Genomic DNA, 19,326 nt, shown 5'->3' with positions numbered 1-19,326 from the left:
TTGTAGTTTCCACTGACTAGAATTATAGATCAAAGTGCCTGGCTACCTGCTTCTCCATGTAACCCTGTGTGTGCACAACCCAATTTCCTTTCCGTAGTCACTCCACCCATGTTCTTTACACAAATCAATTGAGTGGCTTATGTCCAGAACACATAGACTCACTGAAATCAAGCTTATGGAAATAAGTACAGGACATTTCTTTAGTAGTCAATTAGGGTTAAAAATAAGAGGATCCATTCAGAGATCTACAACATGGTCCTTCACCCATGCCTTTTGGTGTTCAGAGATACATAAACACATATATGTGACTCTGTTTTAAGGCACATATTATATCATGAAGTTTTTTCCTCATCCTCACTAAATGTTTATCAGCTGATTCGGAAACTGAGCAAGACATTTTTGGTTGATGAGACATGTGGTAAGCATGAGCCAACATGTACACATTCTTCATTGTAAGATGATTTCTTCACCCAGAGGCATGTAAGGAATTCTTTAAGTGTAAGTATGTGGTACATTCACACAACAGGGAAAATAATATAGTTCTAATTTCCAACTTAAGGGCTACGTTACCTGTCTTATTTTTGTTGAGACCTTCATTATTTTTATACACAAAATCACTGCAGAAAATTGAGGATAGGCTAAAGTGAGTGCAAATGCCAGGGTCCAGCTGGGAGAGATAAGTGGGGAAAATGCAAAGCAAGGAGCAGATGCAATAGCTAAGCACGGAGAATTGTTCAGCACCACTCTACTTTCTAAATGGAAACTTCGCATTTATCTATTCCATGTCAGTTCAACAAATGTTCATGTCTTCAAAGACAAATAAGTGCAAAAACAGTAAGACTAGATGGAACACAATCAATCTTTAAAGATGTACAATCCATCTTCCAGAGCTCTGAATAACTCAGAAGACAAAATGTTAGAGATATTAGAAAGTGAATTTAATGAACGAGACATTATAATTTGTATAATGTACAAGATGGCATGCAGCTTTAGTCTAGCATAAAACTCCATTCAGAAGCTTAGAAATAAACATATTAAACATTTAAATATTATTATTACTAATCTTGTGCTAAACATGTTAAGGTAAGTAAAAAGAAATTTTGGAAGCAAGAGTAACAAAATAGCCAAATGAATGCAGACATCCTATCATCTCTTGCAAGTAAAACATTGATATCTCAGTGTTCTATATTTTGATTACCTTATACTTAAAAGCAAAGTTTTATATATATATATATATATATATATATATATATATATCATTTCAAATTTTGTAAGGAGCATTGATATCATGTTAAGTGCACTTACCACAGGAAACAGTGAAGTATCACATCACAAAATGACACGAAAGAATCTTAAATGCATATTGTTAAGTGAAAGAAGCAAGTCTATAAGGACTCTTTATTGTGTTTATGCATTAATCAAGACAAACAGTACTCTAAAACAAAGCATGGGCCTTTTAAGGTATTACCTTTTAACTTCAACATAATGTCTAAGTATCGTCTCATCAGTTACATTGATACAAGGACCTACCTAGGAGAAACTTTGGAGATGGATAGTATTTTAAAATGCTCAGTAACTTAAGCAGTTTTTCTGTAAACCAAATTTTCTCTAAGAAATAAAATCTATTAACTATAATCAGGCAAAATAGGTCAACTTTCTACCAGAAAAAAAGTTTAGGAGAGTACATTGGCACATGAATGAACATGTCTAGAGATGATTCAGTCTGTAACAGAATTGGGGAAATTGCCCCTTTTATTTTTCCTGAAGAATAGTTCTGACTGTGTCCAGTGGCTCATAGATTTTCATGAGACACTGAAAATGTGCCTTCTGTCTGCAATTCACTAAACCCACAGACTCATCTATAGGTCCCAGTGAAAATCTTGGCTTGCTCATCAATATAATGCTTACTCCAGGAATGGGAGACCTGGTGCAGTCACAGAGCCAGGCCAGTAACTGGCCTGATGAGGTGATGTATTCCTCAGATCAATTTAATTTCATTTTGATGCTGAAAACTGAACACAGGACCTCATGAGGCAAGGGCTCTAACATTGAGCACTAGCTCACATTTTTTTTTTTTTTTTTTTTTTTTGAGACGAGGTCCTCCCAAGTGTCCCAGCTGGCCCCAAACTTGAGATCCTCTCCTACCTTACCATCCTGAGTAGACTGAGTTACAACTTTAACCCACTACTTCATGGCTTTGATATCCTCCTTAAATATTTATATGACATTTATATTGAGGCACACTTTACCGATGGAAGAGATACAAGTTCTTCTTTCCCCTTTGTTCTTAGCAACTTATATCTGATCCAAACTGGCATATCATATTCAGTAAAACAACTCCATAATCCTTAAACTGTCCTTAGAAAGCAATTTATGACTCATGAATTGCTCTTCATGGACAGGATCTCTACCTCATCTATATACTCAAGCAGCTATTATGGTTTTTTCTGTTAATGCCATAATCTTCTTGAGAGCAGTTCCCCACTTCATTATCTTCTCAGTGATATTCAGTGACTCTTCTGATCATGGGAAACTGCCTGAGAACCCTGCTTCTTCACGTGACTCTGATAATTAATATGTTTTGCAAGTAAATAAAGTTAACCTGGGTTCTAAGGTGACAGGAAAGAGTTTAAATTGAGTAATGAAATTTCCAGAAACCTTTGTGCAAAAAAAAAAGCAGTGATGGGATCGCCTAAACCTCTGTGTGTACTCTATCAACCCATGGAGCACCAGAAAGAGTGAGAAAAAAAAGAACCCTAGATATCCCTTTCTCTGTGTCAGCCCGAAATCAATACTCTGTCTTTTAAAATATCCACTTATTAAGAGAAGACATTTTTAAACTTCTCAATCATACTGTCAACTGTATAGTCCAGCTCTGAGTGATTGATGCAACTACTTGTAATGGAAAGGCTTCCTTTCTACTTGTTCTAAAAGAGAAGAAATGAAAGTCAAGTCTTATGGTTGTGCTCCATCAACTTCTATGCATTTTCACAAAGAAGTTTTTGAACTTTCTGATGTCCAAATAAAAATTTGGTAAGTAAAAATTATGTATAACCAGATTCCCTTTATTGGCATAAGTATATTTAACAACAGAGATAACACATATACAGTTCTCTGGCCTCCTAATAGATGCTAATGACTTAATCTTTGCTTTAATTGTGTGCCTTAATGGCAGTTTCATTTAGAGAAAAAGGAAAACAGACAATTTTTCTCCTCATGATAAAATATTGGATAAAATGTAAGCATTTTGGCACCTACAGGCTATATTAAATATGAACTCATTTTCACTTTTCTAAGCATCCTTCTTCGGGTGAAGTAAACGACGGTCAACTGATAATATTTGAAACATTATGGCTTACTCATGGTGACATGCTAGTGTCTGTTCCTGTGGGGGGGGGTGACAGAAGAGTAAATTTGTTTCTGTAGATTAATCGTGTGAACTTGAAAAATATTCCTGTGAGATAGGCAAGTTTCATCAATATGTCATGGAAAGTAAGGATGGGTCATAGAAAAAGATGGCTTTTACCCTGGGAGAAGATCTGAGGAAAGGCTAGTAAAGACGGCCAAGTTGGATTGTTGGATTGCTAGCAGGTCCCTCAATTTTACCACGGTAGATTTTATCTTCAGCAAATTAAACATATTATGTAATATTCATGAACAAATCCATCAAAACAAATTTCTGGTTTAAAGTAAATTGCCACATTTGTTAGCATTCCATTTACTGTACCAAATACTTAAGATAGATAAGTTTTGGAGGTTTCAACCTATAGTTTGTTGACCTCTTTACTTTTGGTTCTCTGGGTGGTAGGCCAGAAAATCTTGGCAAGAAAGTGTGCCAAAACTGTTTACTTTATGGCTTGAATTGAGGGTGGGAATAGGCCAGGATCCTAATAAACCCTGTGTACCTTATAATTCAAAGACATCACATGATGATCCATATTTTAATTTTTTGCCTCCCTATAGTGATTAATCTTTAACAGATGGGAGACATATAATATTCCAACTATAAGTTGTCTCATAAAAGGTATCTTTTAAAATATTTGTTGTACACTGGGGGGAGCACTTTATTGTATATAGAATGCTTAAGATCCAACCCAGCATCTAAGAAAAAGAGCTAAAGAGATTATAAATCACAAAGTGTTATTTAAGTTACTAATTTTTCCACAGTAGTTCAAATTTTGCAAGCCATATTTATGCATATTAATTCACTAGGTATTTTCATTTTCCAAAAGTGTATTCATATCTGTATACATGTATGTTTCACAGCATGAATGTGAAGGCCAGAGTATAACCCTTGGGAGTCACTGCTTTCTTTCTACCATGGGTTTTGGAGATTTAACTCATATCATCATGCTTGTAGGAGCAGTACTTCTATTTCCTGAGCCATATGACCACTCCAGTATTTTAGTTATTCTAACGTAGGCCAGTTATTTCCATTTCACAGTAAAAATGACCAAGGCCTACTTTGGATAATTAACTGACTTCAGATGGTTGGTAAGTTATCAAGATTTGAACTAAGGTCCTCTGAGACCAGAGTTAAGGTTTTTTTTCACAACATCCTGGTTGCATTGTGCTTTGTTTTGAATGTGACATGACCCCACAAGCTTATGAGTTTGAACATTTGATATTTGGTTGGTGTTGCTATTTAGGAAGGTTATGGGATGTTTAGGAGATTGAGTTTGTCTACTACAGCATTTTCATATTGTAACTTCTGTTGTTAAATGATGCAGTAAGTTTGATAAAAATATTATGAGTATTTCTGGAAATTTTTGTTAGTATGTTTGGAGCAATACTATGGAACCATAGTATTCACTTCATACTACAGATCATATTTTCTAATTCTTAATATGTCACAACATTCCTAATTTTCCAGTGTATATTTGTTTATGTTGTTTATTTTCTTTGTTCAAAGGTCACAAATGACACTATTGTAGGAGGAAAGATCCTGCTAATTTCTAATGACAATATTCAGATCAATGTGAGATGTATTCTACCAAAAAAAAAAAAAAACAAAAAAACAAAAACAAAAAACATTGATCACAACGCAAATGCTTCAGATTTTTCAATTTTAGAGAATTCTTGGATTTGGTATTTCTAACAACTTTATTCCTAACAAGTAGGGCTTGTCATTATTTCTTCCTTGGCTTTCTCCTTTCCAGCGAAATACAAACCTTGGCACATCAGAGGATTGTATGACTTCCACTACTGTGACACAGGTGAGTGCAATGCATTTGTCACTTATTTAAATACTTAATTATCATTGATCATATATTAATGACCTTTTCAAAAAAAGGAGGTATATGATGTTCCAAACTGTCCTTGTTTTTGGGCTCTAGAAAATCTATCACCATCCTAATTAATAAGTACAGTGATAACAAAAGCAGTAAAATAAGAGCTGATTATGTTCATATGTTGTGAGTGCTATTTATGCATTCAAGTATAAAATCTTGTTTTTAAGACTATCTGTCTCCTTACAACTATTTTGGTTTATTCATGGGAAAATCGAAAGCTGGAACCTCCAAATAAGGAGTGAAAACTTCCAGGAAAGACTGTCTTCTCTTCTATTGAAAAGCTTATCACCTGTCTAGGGCTCTTACTACAGTACTACAGAAAGTTTATTTCTGTTTAAATTAACAAACATATGGTATTGTGTTTTGATTTATATACACATTATCAAGTCAATCTATTTGGCATGTCTGTCACACTAAATATTTATCATTTGTCCTGAGAACATTAAAACTTGTTCTTTAGTTATTTTGAAATACATTATTACTAACTTAGAATGAGTATTTTTAAAAGACGAATCTACAAGCACTTTTAGAAGTTTTATTTTTTTTAATCTGTATAAGCTCCAGTTTTCCTTTCTTTTTAGTTGGAAGTTAGAAACGGTGATCCTTTTTTTATGTGCATGAAATAATTTATGGAGTGCACTGACTAACAATAAAGAAAAACATAAATTAAGACTTAAATTTTATCTTTCTTTTGTGTTCACCAATACCCTAAAAAGCATTGACACTATTCTCCAACTTAAGTAATATATCTCTGTCAATTACTTTTAGACAGTTTGCCAACACTTTTTCCCCTTTTCAACTTTCATTTAGATATGCTAATAACCATCAGTGCTGTGTCTCTACCAGTGATGACGAATCAGTAGTCTTAATCCAGGGTATATCTAGCCTGAAAGACACAGCTATACAAACTAGAATAAAGGTCCTTCTTATAGGCAGATGAAGGACAATCCAGTTATACTCTTACATAACCTCTAGTTTGTTATTTTGTTACTTGTAGTTGAAAATACCCTGAGTGTTGCAAGTTGCTATCTCTTCAGGATGTACTGGATACAGAAATTGGGGGATAGTGTTGAAACACATGATATTTTGTCATTCTTCAGCTCCAGACTCTCACTAGTCCCCATTTCATTCAATGACCCAAATCCCTAGTTAAGATAGGGAAGTCCCTATCCAGCCTTGCTCTATCTCTGCCTTCCCCTCTTACTTGGAAATAGTGGCTTTCAAAAATGTTTACTATTATACCACTTGGTGATGTTTTTTTGTTTTCTTTTTATTTATTTCACATATAGTTTTGATCACCTATTCTCAGCTAAGCACTGGGGATACAATTGTGAAGATGTATTGCCTCTGCCCTTATGAATCTTACATAGTGAGAGACAGCACACATGAGCACCAAAAGCTTCATTGCATGAATAATTTAATGTAATTGCGATGGGTGCAGTGAGGGGGAAATAAAGGCAGGCTTCTGTGGCTTCGTTCAGCATGGGATCAAGAAAGCTTCCTGAGGAAATAGCATTTAAGACCTGGGTGATTTATGGGGATTGTGGTAATGAGAACAAGAAAGCACACAAGGTGGCAAATGAAAAATGGGGGCAGGGACAGGAGGCACAGCTTGGGATATGCTAGAGAAAAGGCAGTAGCCTTCTTATGTTGGACCATATACAGTAATTTAAGATATTTGTATTTTATTTTCAGGACAATTGAAAGCCCTTGGAAAGCTGCCCAAGGATGGGCAGGTATAATCTTTACAATGACAGGCAATCACAGTCATGTGCTAATGCTAGATGATAAATATAGGTCATAGGCCGAGAGTGTTTACTATAACATTCTTTCAACTTTTCTGTATAGTTGGACATTTAAAATATCATTTTGAGATGAATCATTCTGTTTGTAGTGCAGAGGTTGGAATGATGGAGAACAAGAATAATTGTAAAGATAACAGCCAGAGAGATGTCTAATCTGATAGCATATTCTTAGCACAAGACTAATTACTCAGTTTTAACCCCCAGAGTTCATGTGAAGAGAGTAAGAGAGGAGTCCACAGAGTTGTTCTCCCACCTCCACATGTGCATGCAACACACACATCAATATACACACAATAGCTAATAATAAAACTCAAAATGATTAAAGCTATGATACTACTGTAATAGTCACGAAAAACAGTGACATAAGTTTTGACTTGTGTGGTATCACTGAGATGAGGAAACTTAAGAAGTAGATTCCATATGATTCCCTGACTGATTTTGCCCCAGGGCAAAGAAGAAATAAAAACCATTCCATGGTACCTTGCTATTGTCACAGGTTAGAGGATGGTTGCCCATAAGTACTGAGATGAGACAAGCTAGAGCAAGAAGACTAGGGAACAAGTATGATAGCAGAGTTCTTGGTTTGAATATATTTTCAAAGAACCTATCCAGGTGGAGATGTCATACTGATGGCTAGATGTGGGTGGACATCATTAAATAAAATTATAGAAATAAATCCTTAAGAAAAGGAGTTTTATTTGAGAGTGAATGGAAAGATAGAATTGCACTATTTATATATGTGTGTGTGGTATACATATTAGACAGTCTATGATGTATCTAGAGAACGAAAGAAAAGACTATCTTTTTATTGAAGAAAGAGGGAGTAACACAGGTTATTTTGGAAGCAAGTTCCAGAAATGAGTAACACAAATTATTTTGGAAGCAAATTCATATGTCTGGTAATGTATTTTGAGAACTGGAAAGTTTGGATTTGTGATCAGTGACAACTGCTAAGTAAATTTTGTCCTAAAGTTGTAGTGGGTCATTTGGTTGCAGAGGACTTGCAAAGCATCCTATGACACAGATATTTGTGACCTACGTGTTTTCCCTATGCCTCCTTGGCTGTTTACTTGGCTGTGACAGGAATAAGTGAACTGGCTTGGTGGATCTTCTCATAGTCTAGGGCTGAGAAGAAAGGTCTGCTTTGGATATGCAAGTTTTACGATATAAGAAATATCCAAAGCCAAGCGTTGTTAGCACACGCCTTTAATCCCAGCACTTGGGAAGCAGAGGCAGGCAGATCTCTGTGAGTTTGAGGCCAGCCTGGTCTACAGAGCAAGTTCCAGGACAGGGTCCAAAGCCATACAGAGAAACCCTGTCTTAAAAAACCAAAAACCAAAAAGGAAGTATCCAATTCCATGAAAGTAGTTTAGAAGTGAGGAGAAAGAGAGCACTGCGGGGTCCAAATGGTAACAGCTATGATGAGAATTCTCAGAGGCACAAGAGAAGAAGAATCTAGTAACTAGATGCAGAAAAAAAATCTGGAGTGTGTGATTTTCAGATGTCTATTGGTGGATTTTGCATTGCTTCTGATCTCTTTTAGAATATGTAGGGTAGATTCATGAAAGTGGATAGCTGACTAAGATATATATCTCATTTTTTTCCAAAGTGTTTGTTTTTAAAAAGAGAAGATTGTTGGGAGAAGCTACTAAGCATAGATGGTGTGCCCATATTTTCTGTGGCATCTGCTAATGCTGAACATATTCAGTGGACTACTATAGAGAAATACTCTATAGGCATAGAAAAGACTAACACTGACAGTATACTTTCATTCAGAAGTGGTGGACAAAGGCTCTTCATAGTTTTTAAGCACTTGAATTCCATGCCATTCAGAGAATATTTTACTTTTGACATGGGTTCTCATTATAGTCTAGGCTGATGTTGAACTTGTGATAATGGATGGTGTGTAATTTCTTAACAAGTACTGTAATACTAAGCTACAAAGGCTGTCTTCTACAGATGGCCTATTTTTAAATAATGTTGTAAGTGTTGTGTATTCCCTTACCATGAAGAATATTAAATACGTTCTTAAATCATTTGTCAAATTTCAAAAATGTATCTAAATACATGTAACAACTATGTAGAATCAATCTGAACATGGTTTTAGTTATCCTACTACTAACATTCATTTGTTAGATTTTTAAAGGGGTTGCATTATTCAAATGAAGAAATGAGCAATTGGGAATCAATCTGACTCCATAACATCTGGAGTGTGCATATTTTTGGTGGATGGGATGCCATTGTGATAGGGTCTGGTTATATAGCTTAAAATTCTCCATGTAAGCAAGGCTCACCTTGAATTCATGATCCTCCTGATTCCACCTCCAAAGTGCTGGGATTACAAGTGTAACTTACCACATGTGGTATAAATCAAGTATGTTTATGTTTAAATGATCAGACTGTGATCTACTTTCTTTGATGTGTGATCTTCTAGTGAACTTTATAAGCACTGAGTCATGTCAAATTTGCCTAGGAGCTAAGTCCACATTCATTCACAGACTCTATGCAACTTTGAACAAAAAATTTCAGTTCTCTGGACTGTAGGGTTGGAACCCACAAAATAAAGAACCAGATGTGGTTCTCGATTTAACTGAATTTGCTTCTAAATTTGGTAGCTTAGGCACCAAAAATGACAGGACTTACAATGGATTCAACTTATTGATCTCTGTATCACAACCCTTTCTTGAATTCTCACTCTTGTCATCGGCATCACTGTGCACAAGGCATATTTCCTTTTTTTATTGGTTTTGGACTTAGCAATGTGACTTCCTTTGGACCAATGAGGCACAACACACTTATATGCTTGAGTAGTGGGACTTATCCAAGTATACCATGCTCAGGCTATTCTTTTGGTTTAATGACTCTTGGGCCTCTCTATTGGAAGGAAGCACATCCCTGGAGTCAACCTTCATAGACATGAAAAAAATTGATTTTCATTTCAAGTCATTAACTTTTGGGGTTGTTTGTTACTTGCTATTATAATAGCATAAGACAATAATAAGAGTTGGGTAAGCGAAAATGAAAGGTTGAACATGGAGTTCCTGACTTTTCTTCAACAGCACTGGAAGGAGATAGGCAGTGGAGTCACTCCCTTTTCAGTTAACTAGTCTCACTTACAGGTGACAAACAAAACATGAAAATATGAATCAATTGGCTCTTATTTTCTTTTACTTAATGGCTTATGATATTTGACAAAATAATTTTTTGTAACAAGAGTTCTCTAATTGCTAGTTTATCATCAAGATGACTATATATTCCAATTCCAACACATTCTAGTTTGTGTCTGTGTTTTTTAGTGTGTGTGTGTGTGTGTGTGTGTGTGTGTGTGTAATCTTTTCACTTTCAAAAAGAGGTGGAATTAGACGAAGAGTTCTGCGATTATCAGAATCCCACCAGAACATCTTGCAACATTACCATCTCCATCCTTAAGTTTGCCACTAGAAAAGGTTTCTACCCCATCTCTCAAAACATCCCTAGCATGTCTTCTTTACATCATAGACAATCATAGGATACACAAAAGGTGGCAAGTAATTCTCTTTGTTATTCTTCAAGCAATCTACCTTCTTGGTGTTCCCTTTTCTTCTCAAACTGAAGAATTCTTGTTTGGAAACGTGTTGAGGACACCTAATCTCAACAGTATTTTCCAATAAGCTTGTATCATTTCTGTCAATACAAAAGACTATGAGCCATTCCACAGTTTGCTTATTGGCAAGATGGTGTGGTATACTTCTTATTGTCTAATCAGGGAAGCCTGAAGCCTGAGTAGGTGAACATATAGAAGTATATGGGGTGTTGCTTTTTTTTTTTTTTTTTTTTTTTTTTGATAATCAGCAAGATCCTAAATGTTCACAACACTGACATATCTCCTCTTATATCCTAATACCCTTAAGGGTGAAATGACAAGGAAACAGAATTCAAGGCTACAGTCCTTTGATGAAAGAAAACAGTAGGCAATCAGAGATGTAGTTCTTGGAGAATTGGTCCCTTTAGAGCCTACATTTTGCCATGCTGGAACGTAACATGAGAACTCCCTCTATAGATGTTCCAGGGTTGTCAACCATCTTTTGCCAAAGGCGTTGTTCTTCCCCACGAGAGTCCATCCAGTCTACAGTCTTCCCACGGCTGACACCTGAAGAAGGGAAAAGGGAATACAACATTTCACACAGGGGGTAGACCTTCTGGAAGGCAAACAACACTTTCTGAGAGGAACTTTTAAGTACAAATCCTCTCGTTGGTTTCTTCTCAGTTCCCATTTCTAGTGAGAGGTATTAATAGGATTCAGTCTTTTGAAGCCTGCATGACTTCTTTCTAATTAGGTTTCAAAGAGAAGTCAGAATGGCCCCTGATATCTCATTGCCTCCCTGCTTTGATAGTATGGGAGCGAACTTACTAATTCATCCAAATGAAGTTACTGTGAGTTCACAGGCAAGCCTCAGATACGAAGACCTCTATTTCTAACATAACTACTTCTCTGACCCTGGAAGTTTCACTTTTACTGATTAATCTATAAAAAAGTTTTATATATTTCTCAACCAAAATGTTGACATGGCATACGGCTGGCCTAAGATATGGGTTACAGAGATTTGGGGTGACTTCATATGTGCTTCTAGTGATAAAGCATTTGGCCACTCTAATATGCCTCCCCACCTCATTTCCATCTTTGTATTTTATGACATGAGTTATGTCTTTTCATTCTGTGTTTAGTATTCTATCAACATAACACACTCAGGTCATTGAGAAAACACATCCATCTGATTGGCCTGTAAGCTAGTCTGTGGAGAAGTTTCTTGATTGATGATTGACGTGGCAGGAAACAGTTTATATGGGGGTAGTACCACCCCTGGGCAAGTGGTCCTGGGTTATATAAAAAAGCACACTGAGCTAGAATGTAAACAATATTGCTCTGTGGTTCTGCTTCAGTTCTGCCTCTATGTTCCTGCCTTGAGTTCCTGCCCTGATTTTACCTTCATGATGACAGTAAGTAGAATAAACCATTTTCTCCCCAAGTTGGCTCTCATTATTGTCTTTCTCATAGCAATAGAAAGCAAACTATAACACATTGCTTATATGAACAATATTACATGTTGTGTGCAGAGAAAAGTTGGTTTCCTTTTAACGTGATCATGGTTGAGTTGAAGCACTAGACAGAAGTGAAAAGAAGATGAAGTAAAGGCAACCTTATGAGGCCTTCCTCTCCCATTATAAGTCTGTGATGTTTTGATTTTCACCTGAGCAAAACCTGAAGACCCAAGAAAGTCTTTGAAATTCACTTACATTGAAGATTTTTCTATGAAAGGATTCATTATAAACATAACACTTCCTTAAATTTAAGCCTAAGGATACAAAGTTACCATAGAAACACTTATGCTTTTAACAGCGATCAGATCTCCATCTAAAAGAATGAGGCATCTGTGTTACTTCAGGAGTTAGTTGTAGCTCAAACTACATAAAAATCTGATCACACCTGTAATCATGCTACTACCCTTGCCCTGTCAAAGACCAGCTCCAGCTCTCCCAATTCCTTACCACTTCCAGAATTTAAACGAACACCTCCTAGAAAGATGTTGCTGGAAAAGGCCTCCTTGTCCCAGATGGTGAGTTCTAGGCAAACATTCTTTATATCCTGAGGATACAGGCCATTGAATATGAATGTATGATTCCACTGAGGATTAACACTCTTTTTTACAACAACCGTTTTGTGCTTGGTGGCTTTGTTATCATCAGGAAGCAGGTAGCTGTAGAAGGAAACACAGTCACATAAGTGGGAAAGTTAAAAAAATTCTATATTTGAGTTGTCCTTTGGACTTCCTGCAATTTCATATAACTGTGTGTGAATGCTATAAGCATACTTGATGTTTTCTCCCTGATTCTTATAAGCTTAAAAACTATCTTATTTGGGGGGATGACTAGTGTCACAATAGTAAAATGCCCTTTCATTTTTGCATACAATTTTTTTGTCTTTCCAAACCCTTCCAAATATTTGGTTCTCTACCTGGTAAAGACAAGACCTCTGAGGGTGGCCACTATTGAGTGCTTTACTTTGTATCTTCTTGGGTCATCTTTTTAGCTTCTTACCTCAAATCCTGTGTGTCACAGGCTACCTAGTTCTGTGTGAGTTTTCTCCCTGATGTTCAGAGCTCCAAGAAGTTACTGAGGACCCAATGCTTGAAGGTCAATTCTTTTTTTTTTCCTTATTTTATTTAAATTTGAAACAAAGTTGTTTTACATGTCAATCCCAGTTCCCTAAACCTCCCATCCTCCCTTATCACCCCCACCAAACACCAGCCCATCCCCTTTTTGCTCCCCAGGGAGACTGAGGCCTTCCATGGGGAATCTTCAAAGTCTGTCATCTCATTTGGGACTGGGCCTAGCCGCCACCCCCCATGTATCTAGGCTGGGAAAGTATCCCTCTATGTGAGATAGGCTCCCAAAGTCTATTCATATACTAGGGATAAATACTGATCCATTACTAGAGGCCCCATAGACTGCCCAATCCTCCTAAATAACACCCACATTCAGGGGGTCTAGGTCAGTCCTATGCTGGTTTCTCAGCTATTAGACAGGGGTCTATGAGCTCCCCCTTATTCAGGTCAGCTGATTCTCTGGGATTCTCCAGCCCGGTCTTGACCCCTTTGGTCATCACTCCTCTCTCTCTGTAACTGGATTCAAGGAGTTCTACTTGTTTTTAACTGTGGGTGTGTGTCTGCTTCTGCCTCTAAGGGCAATTCTATAAGTGGGTTTTAGAAAAGGTTGATAAGTCCCCTAGTTCTTCAAGGGATACACCTAAGGTACATTATGTAGAGTTATTATTTTTTCCTCAGTGGATCTGAACCCTACAGTGATAATCTTCCCAATGACATTTTAATCTGTCTCACTCTATCCTTTGATTCGTGGTCTACAAGCTCTCACTGATGTTTCCTAGAAGCCCTTCTCTGGTGGGTTACCTGAGCCCTAGGGCTTCTCCATTGTGTTCAAACTCTAAGTCCCAAATACCTTTGTACCTTAAGGAAACATGAGTTAGGGAAGAACATGAATGCGTAGATGGAATCCATACATGAGACAATTATGAAAACTACAGATAAATGTCCCAGAGTTAAAGATGATAATTGGGTCATGCAGAATTTCAATTACTACATTGGTCAGCACTAGTAAGTAGGACAGTGACAGAGTGTTTGTCTAGCAAGGCCCTGGGTTTGATCCAAGAATTACCACCAAAGAGGTAAAAAAAATTAATAAATTAATCAGAGAACACTATTGTCTCTCAATATCTATTCCACACTTATTCTTTTTTTAAATATCTATTTTTTAATTATTTTTACCATCTTACATTTTATTTTATTTCAATTTTTAAAAATTTCCAGCATTAAAAAATACCTGGTTCTAAATTTGGGCACACATTTTTCCAAAATCAAGACCACAAAGCTGTTTTGCAACTTATATAGCCACAGAACTGGGCAATAGAATACATGAAGTAGCTCTATGAAAAAGTTAAGGGAAACTTCCTACAAGCTTATATTTGCATAGGATAGATGAATTCTGCACAGCTAGTTATCCTGGTCTTTGGTGAAGATACTATAATGATATAGAAAAACACCTTTGTCCCTGATAATCAGGATGTTTCCACATCTACCCTAGATAAATTACCTTCAGTTATTGTTTTCATGTAAGAGAAAATGTCTTTTTAAAAAAGACATTGTTTTCTCAGGGGAGGCTTATATAGGATCATGGGCAGGATGTGAGCAAGGTTTGAGCGTAGCCAGGATGTGAGCAGGGTTTGAGCGTAGCCAGAGCATGAGCACTGGCACATAGGCAGAGTGAGAAGGTCATTCAAAGGAATGCCCTGAATTGTTTAGCTAACCTGTAATTGGCTGTAAATTACAGCAGGAGAGATAGCCCTGAGTTGGTTAGCTACTCTTTAGCTGGCTGTTAAACTGCAGCAGGAGAGAGAGCCCTCTACTTGCTGAGCCATCTTGGAGGCACCTATGTCTTTCGTAAGCCACAAATATTTCAGTTCATAAGCAGATTATATGTTTTTATGTAATTTTCTTTCCTTCTTTTTTATGTATATGAGCGTTTTCCCCTGCATGTATAACTATGTATCATGTGCAAATAGTGCTTATGGAGATCAGAAAAGGGTATCAGATTTCCTGGAACTGGAGTTACAGACAGTTGTGAGCTGCCAAGTAGGTATTGGAAATTGAACTTTGATCCTCTGAAATAACAGCCAGTGCTCCTTACTACTGAACCATTTCTTCAACTCCTTGAATAATTTTTAAATTGGCTTAATATTTAAGTATCAGTCAGAGAATTTAATGGAAAGTTAGTTTTTTAAAAAATAGAATGAAATACTGTTTTTTTAATTATTATTTGTGCTTCATAAATTCTCAACAAGAGAATATAAAAACTGTTCCAGACAATATTGAGTTATCCCTGGAAGGACATAATAGGCCAGGGACTATATTCTTACCACACAAGACAGTAGGGAGCAGGGTCCTAAACTGAATGCTAAAGAACACAATTCAGTGATGGGGAAACCCTAGTCATCTCATTCTCTTCAGTATATCGTTTATCCAACTGGAAACATGCAATAAAGTACGATTCATTTCCTTGTGGGAAAACACACCCATGGGAGGCCTGCCCCTTTCTGAATGGAGCCAGAGGAGAAGTGGATGGGGAGTACGGTTAATGGTAGGTGGGCAGGGACAGGATAGAGGAGGGAACAGAAACTGGTCAGAATGTAAAATAAATGAAAAAATGTTAAATTAAATTTGTACATGGGGGAAACAAAAAACCAGACTCTCACCCTCTGCCCCCTGCTGCTGGCCTGGTACTTATTACATGTAGCCCAGCCAGGATGGACATTTGTGATCTTCCTGACTTAGTCTCCCCAGTAGTAGAATTTTAGGCACTGCCATCAGGCCTGGATAACTTTTCAAAGACACAACATCTCTGCCTCAAAGATCATGCTATGGCTTGGTATCATGGGAACTTGCTTTACTTCATATGTTTCAAGGTGCTCTGTGAGGTCAGCTATTATATCTATTTTCAAAGAGCAACATCTAATGCTTGCTACATATACAATTGAGTGTTTGCTTGAATGAATGGAAAAATAATTGGTTTAGCCCAAGTTCTTCTAATTGCATGAGAAAAAGTCTACAATAGTAGGAAATGAGAGAGATTTGACAATTTGCATTGCTTAAGAATATCCATTTAAAGGGTAGTATTGCTTCAAGAAATTGCCATTTACTCCATATGGTTATACATACATACATACATACATACATTCATACATACATACATAAATACACACATTCATACTTAACACACATACACACACATATACATATATACATACATACACACATATTTAGTTACTTAACACACACACATACATACACACATATACATACATACATACATATTTAGTTCCTGGAGACTATCTCACACACTCTACAGGGAAGATGCTGAAATTTCTCTGCATTTTACAATTTTCCAAAGAGAGCAAACAAGCAAGTATTTAGTATTTTGTTGCTGCACCAAACAACAAAGCAAAAATAAAAGTAAATTATACACAGAAAACCATGCTTTGTTCTCTTTTAAGAAACTAATCTCCTGGGAAAGTCTTCCAACCTTCAGGATAAGAGTGGTCCTCACAATGCCCTCCAGAAATATGCTGGAGATAGTGAAAGCTAGAACAGCAACTTTGCCCCCATCATGTTGCTTTAGATGTAAGAGAGAACAAGCACTTAAGGATAGCTTTTCCAGAGTACATGCAATAAGCAGAATGTGGGTTGTTCACAGCTACCATTGTCTATTGGATCTTAATTCCTTTCAACAGCCAGTGTGTCATCTGTGATGAGCTTATACACAATTACCCCTTCACGAAGCTGTCAGAGCCTCCTGATTTGACTGCGGTCAGATTCTTTGCTTCCTTGATGAACACTTCAAGTATTCCCCCAGAGATGACAGCGAACTCCTGCTTCTTTCCCTTTTTAAAGGTCTTCTTTCCTGTATGAACCAGCAGAGAGTAGGTGGAGGAGATCAGAGATTCCACTTCACAATACCCAAAGAACATCTACAAAGAGTTACTTCATTTTCTCATAACTAGGCCGAAGCACACAAAGCTTCTGTAAAGCAAAGACTGTAAAGGACTAGAATGAATGGAAAAGATCCTGCTTGGACTACCATCCTATTCTTACCAAGAAAGTGCTATGATGAAAGCCAGAACCAAATCAAACACCAGAGCACTCCAGAGTATACCAAAGTGTGTGTGTGTGTGTGTTTGTGTGTGTGTGTGTGTGTGTGTGTGTGTGTATGTATGTATGTATAGAAGTATATATATTCCTAGCTATAACCTGCTCATTCTGAACAATGACATTTGCATATATGCTTTCAGGGCTAACCACACATTAATGGGGAAAGACCATGAGACCTCAACCCTACATAAAGAACTACAGGCAAGTGAGGTGAGAAAACACAGACCAAGAGATGAGTTACTTTCATGGGGGCACCACCACTAAAGATGGTGACCATGAATGGGAAAATAAAGGAAGCTGCCTAAGAAGTTGATGGGAGGAGGAAGAAAAGAGGGACTTCAAATGGATTACATGTGGACTTTTCCTTTATTTTTTGTTTTATGCCAGGTATTTCTTCTTTAAACTCCCTGAGTACTTGTGAATGAGTCCACAGAGTAGCTTCTTAAAAAAAAAAAAAGAACTCTTCCCACAATACATCTCTCCCACAAGGGGAAAGATTCTCCATCTCTTGTACTGACAGGTAATAATATCCCCATCTGGGCTGGTTTCTAAGTATGGATTTTGTCCTGTACTTTTCTTCTCCACATGCATTATAGCATGTACTTCTCAACTCTCAAAAGACCCCTAATCCTACTTTATTATCATGCTGAAAAAGTAACACAGTCCAACCAAACCCTAATATCCACTTATACAATTGTATAAAGGGAATGATCACAGCTATTGATTTTTAACCCTACCTTGAGGTTGTCCTACTGGGAATATAGAGTTCTCCTCTGGAGGAATGTAACGTAAAACAACTGTTAGCTCTCCTTTGTACTGAAGGCCAATATCAGGAGCCAACTCCACCTAGTCAAAGGGAGATAAATGAAAAAAAGTTAGAATACTTAGTGTCATCTACTTAAATGAAATACAGCATACTCAGAACAACACATACTCTATGCTTTCTCTCACATTTTGGAATATAGGGAGTCTATATTTCCTTCAGAGACCTGGCTCCTCTATGGGAGGACCTAGCTTAGACTCCTAACAGTTGTGGATAAGTAGCCTGAACTGGCCATCTCCTGGGACCAGATTGGTGCCTGATCTAACAGTCTTCAGAAAGGCAGTATCCAGCAACTGATGGAGGCAGATGTAGAGATGCACAGACAGACATTAAGTGGAGTTTGGGAATCCTGAGGAAGGGGAGGAGGAGGGAAAGAAAGAGGAGGAGGAGGAAGAGGAGAGAGAAGTACAGGAACCAGAGTTCCTAATCCAAACTCCCAGAATCAGCTAACCTGGGTTCACAGGGGCTGGCAGAGACTGAACTGACAACCAAGTTAGCCTGCATGCGACTGACCTAGGCACTCTGTATATAGGTTATAGTTGTGTACCTTGGTCCTCTAATGGGACTCCTAACAGCAGGAACAGGGGCTGCCTCTGACTCCTTTACTGGCTTTTGGGACTGTACTTCTCATACTGGGTCATTTTGCCCCACCCTTAATACATGGGGATGTGTTTAGTCTTATTGCAACTTGATATGCAATGTTTTATTGATACTCATAGGAGATGTGCCCTTTCCTGAGTGGAGATGGAAGAGAAGGGGATTGGGACATGGTAAGGGGAAATGGGGTAGAGGGACTAAGAGGGTAGGATGAAGGGAAGAGTATGTGACCAGGATGTAAAATAAATAGATGAATACAATTTTTCTTCAAAAAGAGTAATACATAAAGACAAGAGACTTGAGTCCTATACACCTAGTCAAGGGCAGAGAATTGTGCTCCTCAGAGAGAGCAGATGGAAGATGACCAGAACCCAAGCTCTAACATAGTAAAGCTAAAGAGTCCTGAAAACTTAACACTCACACAGAGACACACAAATATACACACACCCCACAGATATTTGCGTGAGGTTTATTTATGTTGTAAGAGTAGAAAGTGTTTTATTTATCCTTACCATAAGCAAAATGGTATTATAAGGTAACATTAACTTTATTCT

General features: G+C 37.3%; 1 protein-coding gene across 1 annotated transcript in view; it reads right to left on the bottom strand.

The window, feature by feature from the left end:
- Positions 1–10,913: 10,913 nt before the first annotated feature.
- Sytl5 (synaptotagmin like 5) overlaps positions 10,914–19,326 on the bottom strand; it is an 89,493-nt gene continuing 81,080 nt past the window's right edge. The window contains exons 14-17 of the mRNA XM_051177931.1: positions 18,090–18,198; positions 16,972–17,104; positions 12,623–12,831; positions 10,914–11,225 (exon numbers count right to left, since the gene is read on the bottom strand). Of these exons, the coding sequence (XP_051033888.1) occupies positions 11,083–11,225; positions 12,623–12,831; positions 16,972–17,104; positions 18,090–18,198 (594 nt within the window). The 3' untranslated portion in view covers positions 10,914–11,082. The remainder of the gene's footprint in view (positions 11,226–12,622; positions 12,832–16,971; positions 17,105–18,089; positions 18,199–19,326) is intronic.

This window comes from Phodopus roborovskii, unplaced genomic scaffold (assembly GCF_943737965.1).
Source record: "Phodopus roborovskii unplaced genomic scaffold, PHOROB, whole genome shotgun sequence".
Classification (NCBI taxonomy): Eukaryota; Metazoa; Chordata; class Mammalia; order Rodentia; family Cricetidae; genus Phodopus; species Phodopus roborovskii.
The sequence above is the reverse complement of the archived record's forward strand: the minus strand, read 5'-3'. Positions and strand labels throughout refer to the sequence as shown.